This window comes from Callospermophilus lateralis, chromosome 3 (genome assembly GCF_048772815.1).
Source record: "Callospermophilus lateralis isolate mCalLat2 chromosome 3, mCalLat2.hap1, whole genome shotgun sequence".
Taxonomy (NCBI): Eukaryota; Metazoa; Chordata; class Mammalia; order Rodentia; family Sciuridae; genus Callospermophilus; species Callospermophilus lateralis.
Window position 1 is genome coordinate 150,714,270 of NC_135307.1, and position 15,659 is coordinate 150,729,928.

The window sequence follows — 15,659 nt, forward strand, 5'->3', positions numbered from 1 at the left end:
ATGTCCACAATCCCAGCTATTTGAGAGGCTGAGGCAGAAGAATTCAAAGAAACTTTGCTTATCTATTTTCTGTCTCTATAAAATTGCCTACTGGGGACATTTAAAAGCAAACATCCAATATGTGGCATTTTGTGGCTGGTTTCTTTCAATTTAGCATAACATTATCAAGGTTCCACGGATGAGCCTTCAGGACATTTTTTGTTTTTAAGTATTGGGATTGAACTCAGGGGCACTCAACCACTGAGCCACATCTCCAGCTCCATTTTGTATTTTATTTAGAGTCAGGGTCTCACTGAGTTGCTTAGGGCCTCATGGTTGCTAAGGCTGGCTTTGAACTTGGGATCCTCCTGCCTCGAGCTGTGTGCCACCACACCTGGTTCCTTCAGGACATTTTGCTAAATGAATAAGCCAGTCACAAAAGGTCAAATTCACAGAAACAGAAAGCAGAATGGTAGTTTCCAGGATCTAGGGAGATGGGAATAGAAAGTTCTTTAATAGGAACAGAGTTTCAATTTAGGAAAAAGAAAAGGTTCTGGAGATGGGTACTGGTGATAGTTGTATAACAATGTGAATGTGCTTAATGCCACTCAACTGCACATTTAAAAATGGCTCAGAAGGTGAATTTAAGGTTATATTCATTTTACCACAAATTTTTTTAATGGGAAAAAAAAGTTTAACATAATGTGGGGGTTTATTTCTATACTCTCCAACCAATTCTGTTGATCTATATGTCTAACCTGATTGCTATACCATACAATCTCAATGACCTTTGCTTTATTGGGAAGTGTGAGTTGTTGTTTTTCAACATTATTGTTGAAAAAAATTGTTTTTCTTTTTCAACATTGTGTTGACTATTCCTGGTCCCTTTCAATTCCTTCTAGATTTTAGGATCAGCTTCTCAGTCACAGAAGTCAACTGGAGTTGGAACAGGGATAGTGCTGAATTTGGAGTATTGCCATCTTGACAATATTAATTCTTCCAAGCTGTTAACATGAGATGTCTTCCCATTAAGTCATCCTTAATTTCTTTTAACTCTATTTGTTCTCAGAATACAGGTGTTATGTTTTGTTTTTGCTTTTGCTAAATTTACACCTAAGTATTTTATTCTTTTTGATGCTATTTTAATTGGAATTGTGTCATTTTGCATTATTCATTGCAGATGCATAAAAATACTGTTAATTTTTATAGACAAATACTATATCCTGCAACTATGCTAATCTCACTCACTAATTCTAATGCTTGTTTAATGGATTCCTTAGGATTTTCTACTTCATGTCATCTGCAAACAGAGATTTTGCTTCTTTCTTTTTAAGACAGATGCTTTGTTTCATTTTCTGCTTCTTTCTTTTTAAGATGGATGCTTTGTTTCATTTTCTTATAAAAATACCCTCACTAGAATTTCCTGTACAATGTTAGGAACCGGTTAGAGCAGACATCTTTGGACAAAGCACACACACAAGATGAGGACACAATCAGTCAAATGCAGAGTGTAGAAATTGTAAGATAAACCTAGTTCTTACAGATTTATCTGTAAATAAATAGTAAGGCAAAAAATTTAGAAAATAAAAAAAAGAGGAAATGCATATAAATTATGAGAAGTTTAAGAGATATAAGCCAAATGCATCTAAATTATTATAAGAAATTTATGTACTGCCTGAAAAACTGATGATATTAAAGGGTTATTATTATTAATATTTTAGGGATCACAATGGAACAACTGTTTTTAAGAGTTCCTATCTTTTAGAGATACCTATTAAAATATGATGCTTTTTGATGTTGGTTTAAATTATCTGGGAGTACAAGGATATAAGAAAAGCATGACTGGCCATAAGCTGGAGCTGATGACTGGTGAAGCCATGTAATAGGTATGTGGAAAAGTTTACTGTAACAGTTACTCAATTTTTATATATATTTACAATTTCCTATAGTTAATAAACTTAATCAAGAGGAGAGCTGCTTCTTTTGAAGTTACTAGTTTTGAGAGTAAATTGCTCCCTAAACTCTCCAGCCCTGTATGATGCATTGGATCACTTTTTTCTAATACTACACTCTAAATAGGGAAGCCCTTGGAGAAGAGGCCTGTTAAAGCCCTGTGTCACTGTTTCCTCCCACTCAAAGCATCTGGCACCCATATTAAAACTTGAAGCACTCAGCAAATGTGTACTAGGAGCCATGAAGGTCTAGTCACCACAAAAACCTTTCCAACAGAAGATTATTGCATATTTATGGCATAGTTTCTAAAATCTTTATCTAAAAAGTATTTTTAAAAGTTTCAAAAACTAAAACACTTCATGCAACTGTAAAATCCACAGAAGGTATGACTAAGATACTATGTTCTATGCTCCTTACAGACACATTCTAAAGTGACTATTCGGTAAACTTAAATGTCAGGTCACCTGCCAGGGTAACTTCTATCCTGAAAACCTTCCTATACACATGCCAAGGGAAAGGAAGCTGTGGGGTCACACCCTAGAAATTCTCCACTGGAGACCTGGAAATAATTTTTTTGTTCATGGTGCTGGAGATTGAACCCATGGCCTTGTACACTCAAGGCAAGCCCTCTACAATCTATCAATTGAGCTATATCCCGTCTGGAATTTTTTTTTTTTTTTTTTTTGGTATCAGTGATTGAACTCAGGGGCACACAACTACTGAGCCACATTCCCAGCCCGATTTTGTATTTTATTTAAAGACAGGGTCTCATTGAGTTGCTTAGCGCCTCACTTTTGCTGAGGCTGGCTTTGAACTCATGATCCTCCTGACTCAGCCTCCCAAGCCTCTGGGATTACAAGCAGAAAATAAAATTTTTGCTCCATGTGTCAACTCAACTAAGCACTATATTATATATCTCAGGCACTAAGATGGGGTTCCCAGCAGGGTATCACCTTATAACCTTGCTGGACTTATATCCCCAAACAAGCTCCACAAGTTCCTTCCACTCAAACCCAACAAGAGCAAAAGCAGGAGCAGGGGGCTGGTAGGGAGGACCCCTCACTGAAAACCTTCCCATACACATGCCAAGGGAAAGGAGGCTATGGGGTCACACCCTAGAACTTCTCCACTGGAGACCTGTGTACCAGGAGATGGCAGGAAAAGGAGACAGACTAGGAAGTCAGAGCTGAAACCAACCACAGCTCTGCTCTAAGACTACAAATGACCTGTGAAAGGGTTAAGCCTAAAGGGATTCAATGTTAATGAGGTGCCAAAGGAAAAACAGTTTTTATTCTGATTAGAGAAAAATCACCTTTTTTTTTTTTAAGTAGAAAGTAGTTTTTATTATAATTATCATTATTTATGACTCTAAAACATTACTTTCAATTTATTTTAGGGCTTATGTAAGTATATTTTTGTCACCTGTTTTTTTTTCCCCCTATATAATGTGAGCCACTCCGGGCTTTCTTCCATCAAGAAGACCAGCTTTGTAACTAGGAGGTTATCTTAGGGGTATATGTGGAGGATCAGGTCTGGGTTACCAAGTTAATAAAGCAAGCAGAAATGGGCAATAACCATCACTTTTCCCATGTTCTAAACATGCCCCTGGGGTGGGAGTGAGAAGTACTGCACAATTCAACCCAGTCCTTGCACTCCATGTATTATCATCCCCTTCTCCTCTTGAGGGAGAAGAAATTGCCCTCCAACCCATATCCCTCCAGTAGGGTAGAACACATTTGCCCATTCCCAGATTGTGGCCAATCGTAACATCTGTGTTGACCTCTGGGACTTCAAGGGCCACAGAGGCCAACCAGAAGCCCAGACACAAGGGCCCCATACCTGATAAATAGCTTCATCACACGCATTCTGAAGGCCCAGGTTCACCATCGTGTTCTGCAATGTACGGCCCATGTAGAATTCCAGGGAAAGATAATAAATGCGCTGAGGAAGCAAAGGAAAGAATCTTAGATTTATCATTCCATCCCCACACACAGGCAGGTTAAGGGCTATGAAAAGGCTATAAAAAGGCTCATGAAGCATCCACTTGGTTCTTTCACTTACATTAACTCCATGCTGATACCACACATGTAAGGACAGCTCACCCAGAGCACAGGAATATTTTCCCTGCACTCTTGAGTTTCCAGTGAAAATAAACTGACTTTTCCTGATGTGTGGGTTAAGCCTTATACTTGAGAACAAGGCTCCCCAAAACTGGGCAGATCCCAGGCTGAGAATAGGTTGGCCTCTCACCAGCTCTGTGCCCATGGGCAAAATTATGTCTTCACTTTTCTAAGACAGGATAAAACAACTCTACAAAGTAGGGAAAATATTTTCAAGTATTAAATGTAGTTGGACATGGTGGCTGGCACCTGTAGTTCTAGTTACTCGGAAGGCTGAGGCCAGAGGGGTACTTGAGCCCAGGAGTTTGAGGCCCATCTGGGTGACATAGTAAGACCCCCATATCCAAAATGTAAATCAACAATAAACAAAAGAGAATTACTAGCCAGCACAGTGGCACATACCTGTAATCCCAGCTTGGGAGGCAAAGGAGGAGGATCCTGAGTTCAAACCAGCCTCAACAATGGTGAGGCCCTAAACAACTCAGTGAAACCCTGTCTCTAAATAAAATACAAAACAGAGCTAGGGATGTGGCTCAGTGGTTCAGTACCCCTGAGTTCAATCCAAAATAACCCCCCCAAAAAAGAGAGAATTCCTGATCACAGATTTTGAAACACACATGCAGTTCTTGATAAACATCAGCACAATCAATAGATGCTGGGTGTCTGATGAATGCTTCCATTTCCACAGGGCAGAAGTCAATTTTGCTGGGGATGGAACTTGTGGGCCTTGCACATGCTAGGCAAGTGCTCTATAACTATAGGACAGCCCAGAAGTCTGGTTTCTGCCTGCTGCCTAGTGGCTGGTTTAGGGGCTCATAAATGCTAGCTTGTGTTAAATGAGGTGATTTAGGCCAGGCATGGCGGTTCACAACTTTAATCCCAGCACAGCAGGACCAAAGGGAGGTTCAAAGTGAGTCTTGGCAACTTAGTAAGGCTGTAAGCAACTTAGTGAGACCCTGTCTCAAATTAAAATTAAAAGTGCTGGCAATGTGTTTCAATGGTTGAACACCCTTGGGTTCAATTCCTGCTACCAAAAAAAAAAAATGAGGTGCTTTAACCAGGACTACTATCATATGTAGTGCTACTGGACCCCAAATAGGGTTCCAAAACCTCATATGTTGGGGCTCAGAAAATGATATCCCATGCAGGCACAGTGGTACCCACCTATATAGTCTCAGTAACTTGGGAGGCTGAGGCAGGAGGGTTGCAAGTTCAAGGACAGCCTTAGCAACTTAGTAAGACCCTGTCTAATACAAAGGACTGGGGATTTAGCTCATTGGTAAAGGGCTCCTGAGTTCAATCCCTAATATATATATATATATTTCACATACACACACTCTATGGACATGCTGAGAAGCCTTAGAATCCATCTCAGAATCAAGGTCCCTATCACCTCCCCTTGTTTCTCTATCCCAGTCCAAGGAGCAGCATTATGTGATTAGATCCTCCAAAGGAGAAATAGAGTCATCTTCAGTCTTCATCCTCTGAAATTTTGTTAACCAGAAAATACTAAACAGTCTCAGGGGACTGCAGTCTGTCAATATACCTGGACAGACTTTTTTCACATACAATGTCCTCTGTCTTGGTCAGTTCAGTATTCCAAAGGTCATCATTTACAAACCACTGTCTGTTCTGCAAGCCAAACCAACTATATCCCAGGATTCTGTATGTTCTCCAATGAATTTCCCCTAAAAACTGGGCTCTCCTTTGAATTCCCTTAAAAATCAGTTTCTAGTCCTCTAAAAATTGCCGACATCCCCACTTTTCGCCCTATGCCCTATGAAAGGGTATTTAAGTTTCAATTTTCTGCCCTTTTCTCTGAAAGGAAAATTTACACATTGTAAAAATACACTTTGTATATGTCTAATTTTTCCCCTGAGCACATTAGTATATTTTTTTATTCTCCCACATAATCTGTCTATTGTCAGTTCACCCCTGTGAATCTTCAGAGGGCAAAGGGAAGCTTTTTGTTTGTCCCTACACCTATGCACTCTATCATGTACCAGTCACAGGAAATATGTAAATAAAAGAAATATGTCAATAAAACCACTGAAAACCAAAAGATAGGGAGCAGAATGTACATTGCAAAAAGTTAGAAAGGATTTTGAATGATTTTTGTCATAAAGACTTGATAAAAGTTGGAGGAGATAGATAACATGTATACATACACCAAAGCATCACAAGGTAAAGTCAAAACAAAACAACAACAACAAAAAAAAAAAAAAAAAGGAGAAAAAACACCACTAAAGGAAGATACCACGGAATGAGGGCAAAGCCAAAACAAAACATGGCTGAAAAATTGAAAGAAAAGGTGGAGAAAAGACAATCAACATGGAAGACAAAAGACACCTAACTTTGGCATAATTTGTATTCCTGAAAAAAGAAAGTGAGCCAGCATGGTGGCCTATGAGTTTGAGGCCAGCATTTAAAAAAAAGGATTGGACTGGGAGTATGCAAGTGAATAAAACATCAAACTGGGCACAGTGGCACTTCCCAAAAGTTCGGAAGGCTGAGGCAAGAGGACCACAAGTTCAAAGTCAACCTCAGCAACTTGGTGAGGACCTGTTTTGAAATAAAAACATAAATAAAAGAACTGGGAATGTGGTTCCATGCTTAAAAAAACAGAGTTCAGTCTTTGATGGCCTTTTTTTGTTTTGTTTTTGGCCTTTTGGTCTTTTGTGTTTGTATCATGGGAATCGATCCCAGTGGCACTCTATCACTAAACTACATTCCCAGCCCTTTTAATTTTTTTGAGACAGGGTCTCACTATATTGCCCAAGCTGGCCTCCAACTATATATATATATATATATTTATTTATTTATTTATTTATTTTAGTTGTAGGTGAACATAATATCTTTATTTTATTTTTATGTGGTGCCTTCCACATGCAAGGCAAGTACTCTACTACTGAGCTACAAACCCAGCCCTGGCCTCCAACTTTTGATCCTTCTGCCTCAGCCTTCCAAATAGCTGGAATTATATTATGTGCTATTGCACCCAGTTGATAACCTGTTTTTACTTTTTTAATCATTTGAACATATGGCTTCTAAATTACTATCCAAATTCTAACATCCCTAAAATCACAAAAACATTGCAATGTAATTAACAAGTCCTCACAGTTGCTGTGGGTAAAACTCCCATTCCCATGACTCACAGTCCATTGCTTCTTGCTGACTTTTCATCACCTTGGACTTTATTTACACTACACTTGAACCAACTTATTATTTTATGGGGTTTCCATAGCAGTCTGCCTTCCCACCCACAAAGAAGACTGTGGGTATTTATAACAAATGTGAAAACATACTGGGCCCAGCTAGAACTCAGCTGCCTGAGAAAATACTGAATTAAGGGTTCATACACAATAATTTCCTTTTTCCTATGTACAGTATCCCCACTTTTCTGAGGGGTATACATTCAAACACTCCAATGGAAACCTGAAACTACGGACAGTACCAACTATTTCACAGGCTGAGCATCCCTCATCTGATAATTTTTGGATAAGAGATGCTCAAATGGCAAATTATACAAATATTCCAAAATCTGAAAAATTCTGAAATCTGCAACACTTCTGGTCCCAAGCCATTCAGATAAAGGATATAAAACTACATTTGCTAGGTTTTTTCATAAATGTATAATCTATAATAAAATTTAATTTATAAATGAAGCACACTAAGAGATGAACATCAATAAAAGAAAAATAATATTGTTATTTAATAATAAATATATTTTAATGAAAGCTATGTGAAAGTGTCCTCTCTCAAAGATACCTTATGGCCCTGTAGATTTTAGCAACCTTAGCATATAATGTTTTCTTTCCTAAACCAAGAACTTTCACTTTTTCACTTAAGAGAAGAACTTTACTTCTTCTGTTTCACATATCCAAATCCCCAAGATCACTGTTCTTGTGCTTTGAAGCCATTATTCGGTAAAATAAGAGTTACTTAAACATAAGCTCAGTGGTGGAGTGTCCTTGAGTTCAATCTCCAGTTACCTGCCCCCCCAAAAAAAAACCCACTGATTTACAGAGTATTTCAAAGAGAATCTGCCTCCCATGTTTACTGAAGTACTATTCACAGTAGCCAAGATAGAGAATATGTGATGTATATACACAATGGAACATTATTCAGCCATAAAAGGGATAATGTGGGATAAGAGATGTAGCTCAGTGTAGAACATTTGCCTAGTATGCAGGCCCTGGGCCCAATCTCCAGTACTGAAAACACACACACACATACACACAGAGAGAGAGAGAGAGAGAGAGAGAGAGAGAGAGAAAGAATAAAGTCCTGTTATCTCCAACAATCTGAACAGAACTGGAGGACCTTCTGTTGAATGAAATAAGCCAGGCACAAAGAGACAAACACCACACAATCTCACTCATATATGGAATCTAAACTTCTCATAGAAGTTGCAAACAGAATATTAGATTCTAGGGAGGAAGAAATGGGGAAAGGTCAGTCAATAGGTAGTATTTTTTAAAAAATTACTTTTTAGTTGTAGTTGAACATAATACCTTTATTTTACTTATTTATTTTTATGTGGTGCTGAGGATTGAACCCAGGGCCTGGCCCATGCTAGGCAAGCACTCTACCACTGAGCCACAACCCCAGCCCCAAACCCCCACCCCCGTATGTTTCAGATGGCTAGGAAAGTTAAGTTCTAGTGTTGTATTGCACAGTAGGGAACTAATGACAATACGCTGTATATTTTCAAAAAACTAGATTTTGAATGTTTTCACTACAACAAAATGAAGTTTGGCAAGATATGCTGACCCCGATCATATAACATCACACAATATAGACATGAACTGAAATATCACATGGTTTCCCAAAAATATGTACAACTTTAATGTATTAAGTTAAAATCTTTTTAAATAAAAAAGTCCATTGATTTAAAGTGTTAATGTCATCCAAAACCCCCTTCACAGAAATATTTGTAATTATGTTCATATTTGGGCACTGTGTCCCAGCCAAGGTGACACATAAAACTAGCCATTATTAGCTTGTAACAGCAGAGGACAGACTGTCTTCTAAGAAAGTTGTGGTGCACACACATTGGTAGACAAATGATGGCCAAACCCTCCCTTCCACTTGGCCAGCTATCAGGGTGAACAGCAACACAAAACAGCTGCCCACCATCAGCTTCAGGCCAGAGAAAATAATTAAGTTATCTGCTGCCTGGGAAGCCTGCCCATGGAATACAAGGTCAACTACACACACCCAAATGGAAATATATCAGAATGACTGGGAGTGTCAGAAAGACTCCAGCAGCTGTTCTCACTACTGGCTAGCTAAAACAAAATCCCAGAAATGGGGATCAGAGCAGGCAGGGCTGCAAAACACTGCCCAGAATTATCCTCCTTTAAAACATCTGGTTACAGCCAGACCATAAAGAGTAATTGTATTCATTGTGATTCTTTTATTAGGAATATTTGGGCAGGGACTAGGGATACAGCTCAGTTAGTAGTGTGCTTGCTTCGCACCGGTACAATCCCCAGCACCACAAAAAAAAAAAAAAAAAAAAAAAAAATTGTGTGTGTGTGTGTATACATATACATATATATATGTATATTTGAGCCAGAGTTGTAGTTCAGTTGGTAGAGCATTTGCCTAGCATGTATGAAGCACTGGATTTGATCTTCAGGACTACATAAAAATTAATAAAAGTATTGTGCCCATCTATAACTAAAAATTTAAAAAAAAAAAAAGAAATATTTAAAAGACAAAAGTTTGGGCCCCATAGTAGAGCTGCTTTTCCTTAATTGCAGTCAGGTCATAAGCTTACGGGAAAAAAGCCATAGTAACCTGACACTGATGTGGTCAGCTTTATGCAAACCCATGGAAATAACACACAGATTGGACAACAAAGATCTGTGACTCCCAAAACTAGGCATGATCTTTTATTTTCTTTGGGGACCAGAACTTAGGATCTGTATTTTGGGTCCTAACCTTGCACTTGAATTTAGCCCATTCTCCTTCCCCTACTGTCCCACCCCAACATTCTATCTGAAGCCTTTTATTAGTTGGAACTTTTTGCATTACACCTTGCTTAAACATACTCAAATTCTTTATGGAGACAGAATATCTAAATAAAATTAAAACATCTTTTTTAAAAAAATATTTATTTTTGTTTTTGTTTTGTTTTAGGTGGACACAATATCTTCATTTTATTTTTATGTGGTGCTGAGAATCGAACCCAGTGCCTCATGCATGCTAGGTGAGCATGCTACCACTTGAGCCACATTCCCAGCCTGAAACATCTTACAAAAAACAAATTCTAACATGCAAGAAATCTCAGAAATAGATTCTCCCTTCATTTAAAGAAGAAAAAACTGAGGCCATACCCACAGTGACAGACTGAGTGGTAAAGCCAGGACTGAAATGAGTTTGAGGCCTTGGGGTATAACTTGGTGCTTGGGTATTTGCCTAGCACATACAAGGACCGAGGTTCAATCTTCAACACCACAAAAGGAAAATTTTTTGCATAAGTAGTACAGATTCATGGGCAACCCTCCCTTACCACCCAACTCTTCCAATCCCTGGGTTGAGTGGAGTCCCAGGCACTATAGTTTGAGTCCAGAGTTCACTCTTGACCTTGCCAATTTTAGAGAATCCAAGAAATTACTATGTTGCAGAATGAGGCCATTCATGGAGCCAAAGTGACAGGTGTGGGGAGGATGACATAGTACATGACCAGCATTTGTCTCCCCTTCTGATTGGTGTGGCATTGTCGGTCACCCTGTGATCTGGTTGCCTACATAAAACAGACAGTAGCCCCGATTTTTAGGGTCGAGAAAATGCAATGGTCTTCGTGCATGGGCGTGCCTTCCTACATCCCCATGGGTCCAGCTACTCTCACCTGTTCCTTTGTGATATTTCCCCTTGCCCTGTTTGGGATAGAATGTTCCATGGAAACGCCCTTTATATGTCCCCTTCTCTTACTCTGCCCTTATGTGTGGCCTACCTAGAAGTCAGTCATCCTGCTGATAGCAGACATCATGAAGCTAGACTCAGCCCCCTGAAACCTGACCCCTTGCCTCATTTGAATGGCTTCTCCTCAATAAAAGGGGTCAGCACTCGCTCTAGCGGCTTGCTCTGGCTCTCACACTCTGGCACGCTCTCTCTCTCTTTCTGTGGACCCTTAAGATCAGAGGAGCCGTCACAGCACCCCCAAATAAAAAGGTATTTCTATCTCTTGTGTGGTTATTTCACGCAGCCCAGTTCCCCTGAAGTGACCCTTGAGTGTTTAAATCGCTGGGAACAGGACAGACAGGGAACTTCCTCTCTCATGGATTCTTGCAATCATGCTGGAAAGATTTCAGAAACACCTTGCAACTTAGGTAGCAAGCATGAGCTTATTAGGAGAGAGGGGAAAAGGGGAAAAGGAGACACTCTCAAATGAGAGGGACAGCATGCCCCTCCTGCTCTCTTGATGTATTGGGGGTTCCAGGGAATCTTCCTGAGAGCCCACCTCATGTCCACTTCTTGACTTGTGACCCACAGCAGGTTTGTGTTAAACTTCCAAGTCTCCACTGTGCATGATCTCCTATTATAATGTCATGCTAAATATCCAAGGCCCACTGAGCAGTTCTAATTGGAACTTTTTTATGATTGGGTAGGGGGTGCTTCTAATTGTTTTCTCTATCCTCAGTTCTGTAATTTGACCAGTCTAAGATCACAAAAAGAGTTGGGGTTGTAGTTAAGTAAGCAGTAGACCACTTACCTTGCAAATGAGAGGCACTGCTCACCAGCACCACGTAAAACTAAATAAACAAAATAAAGGTATTGTATCCATCTACAACTAAAACTATATGTTTAAAAAAAAATCACAAAAGCCACCCCTGCTTTAGGGTAACTTGCATTCTTATCAGCTTTTGGGCCAGCACTTCTGTAAATAATAGGTTGTTTATTGAGGCATGTAGCATATCCTATTGACTGAATCCAAGCAGGTAAATTGTTTTTTAAAATAATTTACCTGGACTGGGGATTTAGCTCAGCTGGTAAAGTGTTTGCCTTGCATGCACAAGGCCCCAGGCTCAATCCCAGAAAGGAAGGAAGGAAGGAAGGAAGAAAGAAAAATAAAGTTTAAATTCTTTAAAATAAATAAATAAATAAAATCATGGGGAGGACACCATAGTAGGTATAGTTTATAGAATTTATACCCTTACCTTCATGTTCCCATTGCTCATGGCTGTTCCCTATCAGATATAATAACTAAGCACCCTGGGCACTCCAAGTTTCTATTACTTAAAATGAAGCACTAAAGTCACAAAATAATAGATTCAATAGTACACTATTTTATGTAATAAAAATAAGTTTCTACCAGTAAAGAAAAAAATATATAGAATAAAAAATATTTAACATTTACAATGTTACTATTAGGTAGTCATATTAATTTTTTTTCTACTGGCTCATCTGTGTTTCCTAATTTTTTCTCCAGTAATCATAAGGACTTAACATATTTTCAAAGACAAAAATAATAAATATAAGCATTGTATTTTATTAAACATAGTGTCATATCACAGTCTAAGATGTGCTGGTACCAGTCCCTGAGGCAATTTCTAGGGCTTGAGGTATAGCTCTAAGGTTTTTTTTATTGGAAGCCCATTTCCTCTCATAGGCTCTGGCAGAGTCTTGTTTCTGGCATTACCGGCTGAGAAAAAAGATGATGAGCTTATTTTCATCATGAATTAGCCAGAGAAGCACTTAAACTTCAACTTTCCACTTTTAAATGGACTTTCTATCCAGAACAGGCAAACAAGACTTCCGTTTACCGACTGTGTGGTTTCTTTAAAGAAGAAAGGTTTCCACCTACAGCCACAGACCTCTCACCAAGGAGCAAGGCAATATGTTGTTGGAGAAACTAATTTTACTCATGAAGGTCATTTCCTTAATCCCTGGGACCATCACTGACTGGCCTCTCTAGGATACAATTATATGCAAAAACTCTAGCAGGAACTCTAAGGTGTCATCCAGTTCCTGGGACATGCCCTTGAATGTGCAAGCAAAACTGTACCTTTGTCATCCACTGCTTGGACAATAAAAATGTTTCATACCACAGCTCTCCCACTGGCAGAGAATTCTGGGGGAGCCACTGCCTCTTGGCCAGCTTCCCTGGCAGTCATCCCAAGCCCTTGTTGTAATAACCTGTTTTAGTCATTTGGTGCCACTTCTTTCTAAGCTGTCTTGCACACTAAATACTGAAGAGGCTCAAATGGATTTCTAACAGATCTGTCTTTTTTACCATCTGTATAAGAGAAATCAATTTTGAAAACAAATCAATCTCACTGTTAACAATTATTAAATACCATCAACAAAGCACCTGTCCAGTTTCCAGGTGTCTACTGCAAATCAAATCTTTGCAAATTTGCCTCAAGCCTGCTAGTGTCTTTTTCTCAACAATTTTCATCCTACCTTAGTATAGGAAAGACAAAACTCTTCATGGTAAAAACAAACAACAACAAAAAAAAAAAAAAAAAAAACTGGCAACAGAGGGCTGTCCAAGATTATGATGCACCCATGACACTGAAAACCAGGAAGTAAGCATTTACTGACTTGGAAAACTGTTTCCGAGTGAAAAAGTTCCAATTGTTTATGAATGAAACAGAAAAGCCACAAAATTGTGCAACATACTTTAAAAAATAATGTGTATGTATACTTAGGGATAGGACAAAATCTGGAAGAGCATAAAACTACATTTAACATGGTTAAGAATTAGTGAGGGCTATCAATAACTTTCTTTAATAATTTTGTATTTTTCTAATTGCAAGTTAATTTTTTGCAAAATACAAAAAGTAGCAATTACTAAAACAATCTATGTGAATCCAAGAAAAATTTTTCTTTTTTTTAATTTATTTTTTAGTTGTAGTTGGACACAATACCTTTATTTATTTTTTATGGGGTGCTGAGGACTGAACCAGGGCCTCACATGTGCTAGGCGAGTGCTCTACCACTGAGCCACAACCCCAGCACCCCCACCCCCGCCAAGCAAAATTTTTCAAAAATCTTTCAATTTTTTTGTGGGAACTTCAAAGACGGAACCTTCTCCCAGGAATCCATCTCTGAGCTTGGGACCAGTCCTGCTTTAATCAGGAAACAAAATGATTTTCTCCTAATCACCCTTGCCAAGAAAAGCCCCACAATTCCCTGCTGATTACTGACCTCACCCCCTTCCAATCCATAAAACTACCAGGCCTGGTTCCAGTACCCTTTTCTCCCACTCGCTGCTGCAGAAAAACAAAAAGAGTGGAGAGTGGGGGAGGGGGGTCAGAAAGAAAGCACAGACCCTGCAGCCATCACTCAAGAAGAGCCCGGCTAAAAACCCAGGCGGAAAATTCCACCAAGATCTCCGCCACAGGTTCTGCAGGGAACATCGGAACCCTGCAAGGCGCCGGCTCCCAGCGGAAAGGTTTCACGACCTCCGCCCAATGCTAACAAGCCCCAGGCCTCCAGTGCCCCGACGTCCAAGGATTCCAGGCGACAGCCGGAATCTGCTCAGCCCAAGCTGTGCAGAGGGCGGGGGACGGTTCACCGCAGGCTGACCCCGGCCCAAAGCCATCCACCGTGAGAGGCGAGGGCGCGGATCAGCGAAGGGCTGCGGGAGATGGTTGCACCGGAGCTGGGGTTAACAGGGAAGTGGTCGCCCTCCCTAGACCAATATCGATATCGACGCCTACACGCGTCTTCAGAGAAGGATGCCAGCAACGGGATGCCCTTTGGGGTGAGGGGGACCCAGCAGCGCGGCAGGGAGCAAAGCCAGGCAGTCGCGACCCCGCCCCACCTACGAGACCCGGGCAGGAGGTCTCGGTCTCGGAGCCGAGAGGGCGAGCCGCCTCACCTTGGGGTCACGCTCGTAATAGTGCTGCTGGGTACGGATCCAGCGGCCGACCAGGTGGTCGCGCACGGTGTGGGCTAGCGCGAAGAAGTAGTCGCGAGGCGTGGCCACATTGCGGTCCTTGACCAGAGTGAAGTGCAGATGCCGGTTGAAGCTCTTCCGTACCTCCGCCACGTCGCCCAACCCCGCCAGGCCGCGCACACTGATCTGCTTCCGCCTCTCGCTGTCGGTCAGTGGCTTCGCCATCGCGCCGGCCGAAGAGGAGGTGGAAGAGAAGACCAGAGAGGAGAAGCTGATACCAAAGATGCTGCAGCGGCTCTGGCGCCAAGGACTGCGGCGTTGGCTGGCTAGCAGGGGCCGCGCCTGCGCGCCGCGTGGGGGGCGGGGCCGCGCCGCCGAGAGAGGCCCAGCCTGGCCGGGGGCGGGACACGGGGAGGGGCGGGCCCTACGGGGGGCCCTACGGGGGCGGGGCCGCGCTGCGGGAAGAGACCTCGCAGGGCCCGGAGGGGTTTTAACTCAGAAGGGCCTCCAGGAGGGGTTTTAACTTAGAAGGGCAAAAGGTATCCTGTTTCCCAAATGAGAAAGCTGGTGTATTGGAAGCTGAGGCGACCTACCTCCCAAGAGCTGAGATTTGCCTCGATGGATGAAAAGTGAGAGGCGACTAGAGGGAGCTGAAGAACTGCTGCTAGCTCATCAATCCAGGAGAGGGGTCCTGTTGTACCCGGACATATTGGAGTTTCTTACACAAAGTCACCAGCTGTCCTCCTCTGGGA

The 15,659-nt window shown here is 41.1% G+C and overlaps 1 protein-coding gene across 1 annotated transcript in view; it reads right to left on the bottom strand.

The window, feature by feature from the left end:
* Window positions 1-15,234, bottom strand: part of Pygb (glycogen phosphorylase B) — a 41,665-nt gene extending 26,431 nt beyond the window's left edge. The window contains exons 1-2 of the mRNA XM_076851442.2: window positions 14,890-15,234; window positions 3,772-3,873 (exon numbers count right to left, since the gene is read on the bottom strand). Coding sequence (XP_076707557.1) covers window positions 3,772-3,873; window positions 14,890-15,132 — 345 coding nt within the window. The 5' untranslated portion in view covers window positions 15,133-15,234. The remainder of the gene's footprint in view (window positions 1-3,771; window positions 3,874-14,889) is intronic.
* Window positions 15,235-15,659: the final 425 nt, after the last annotated feature.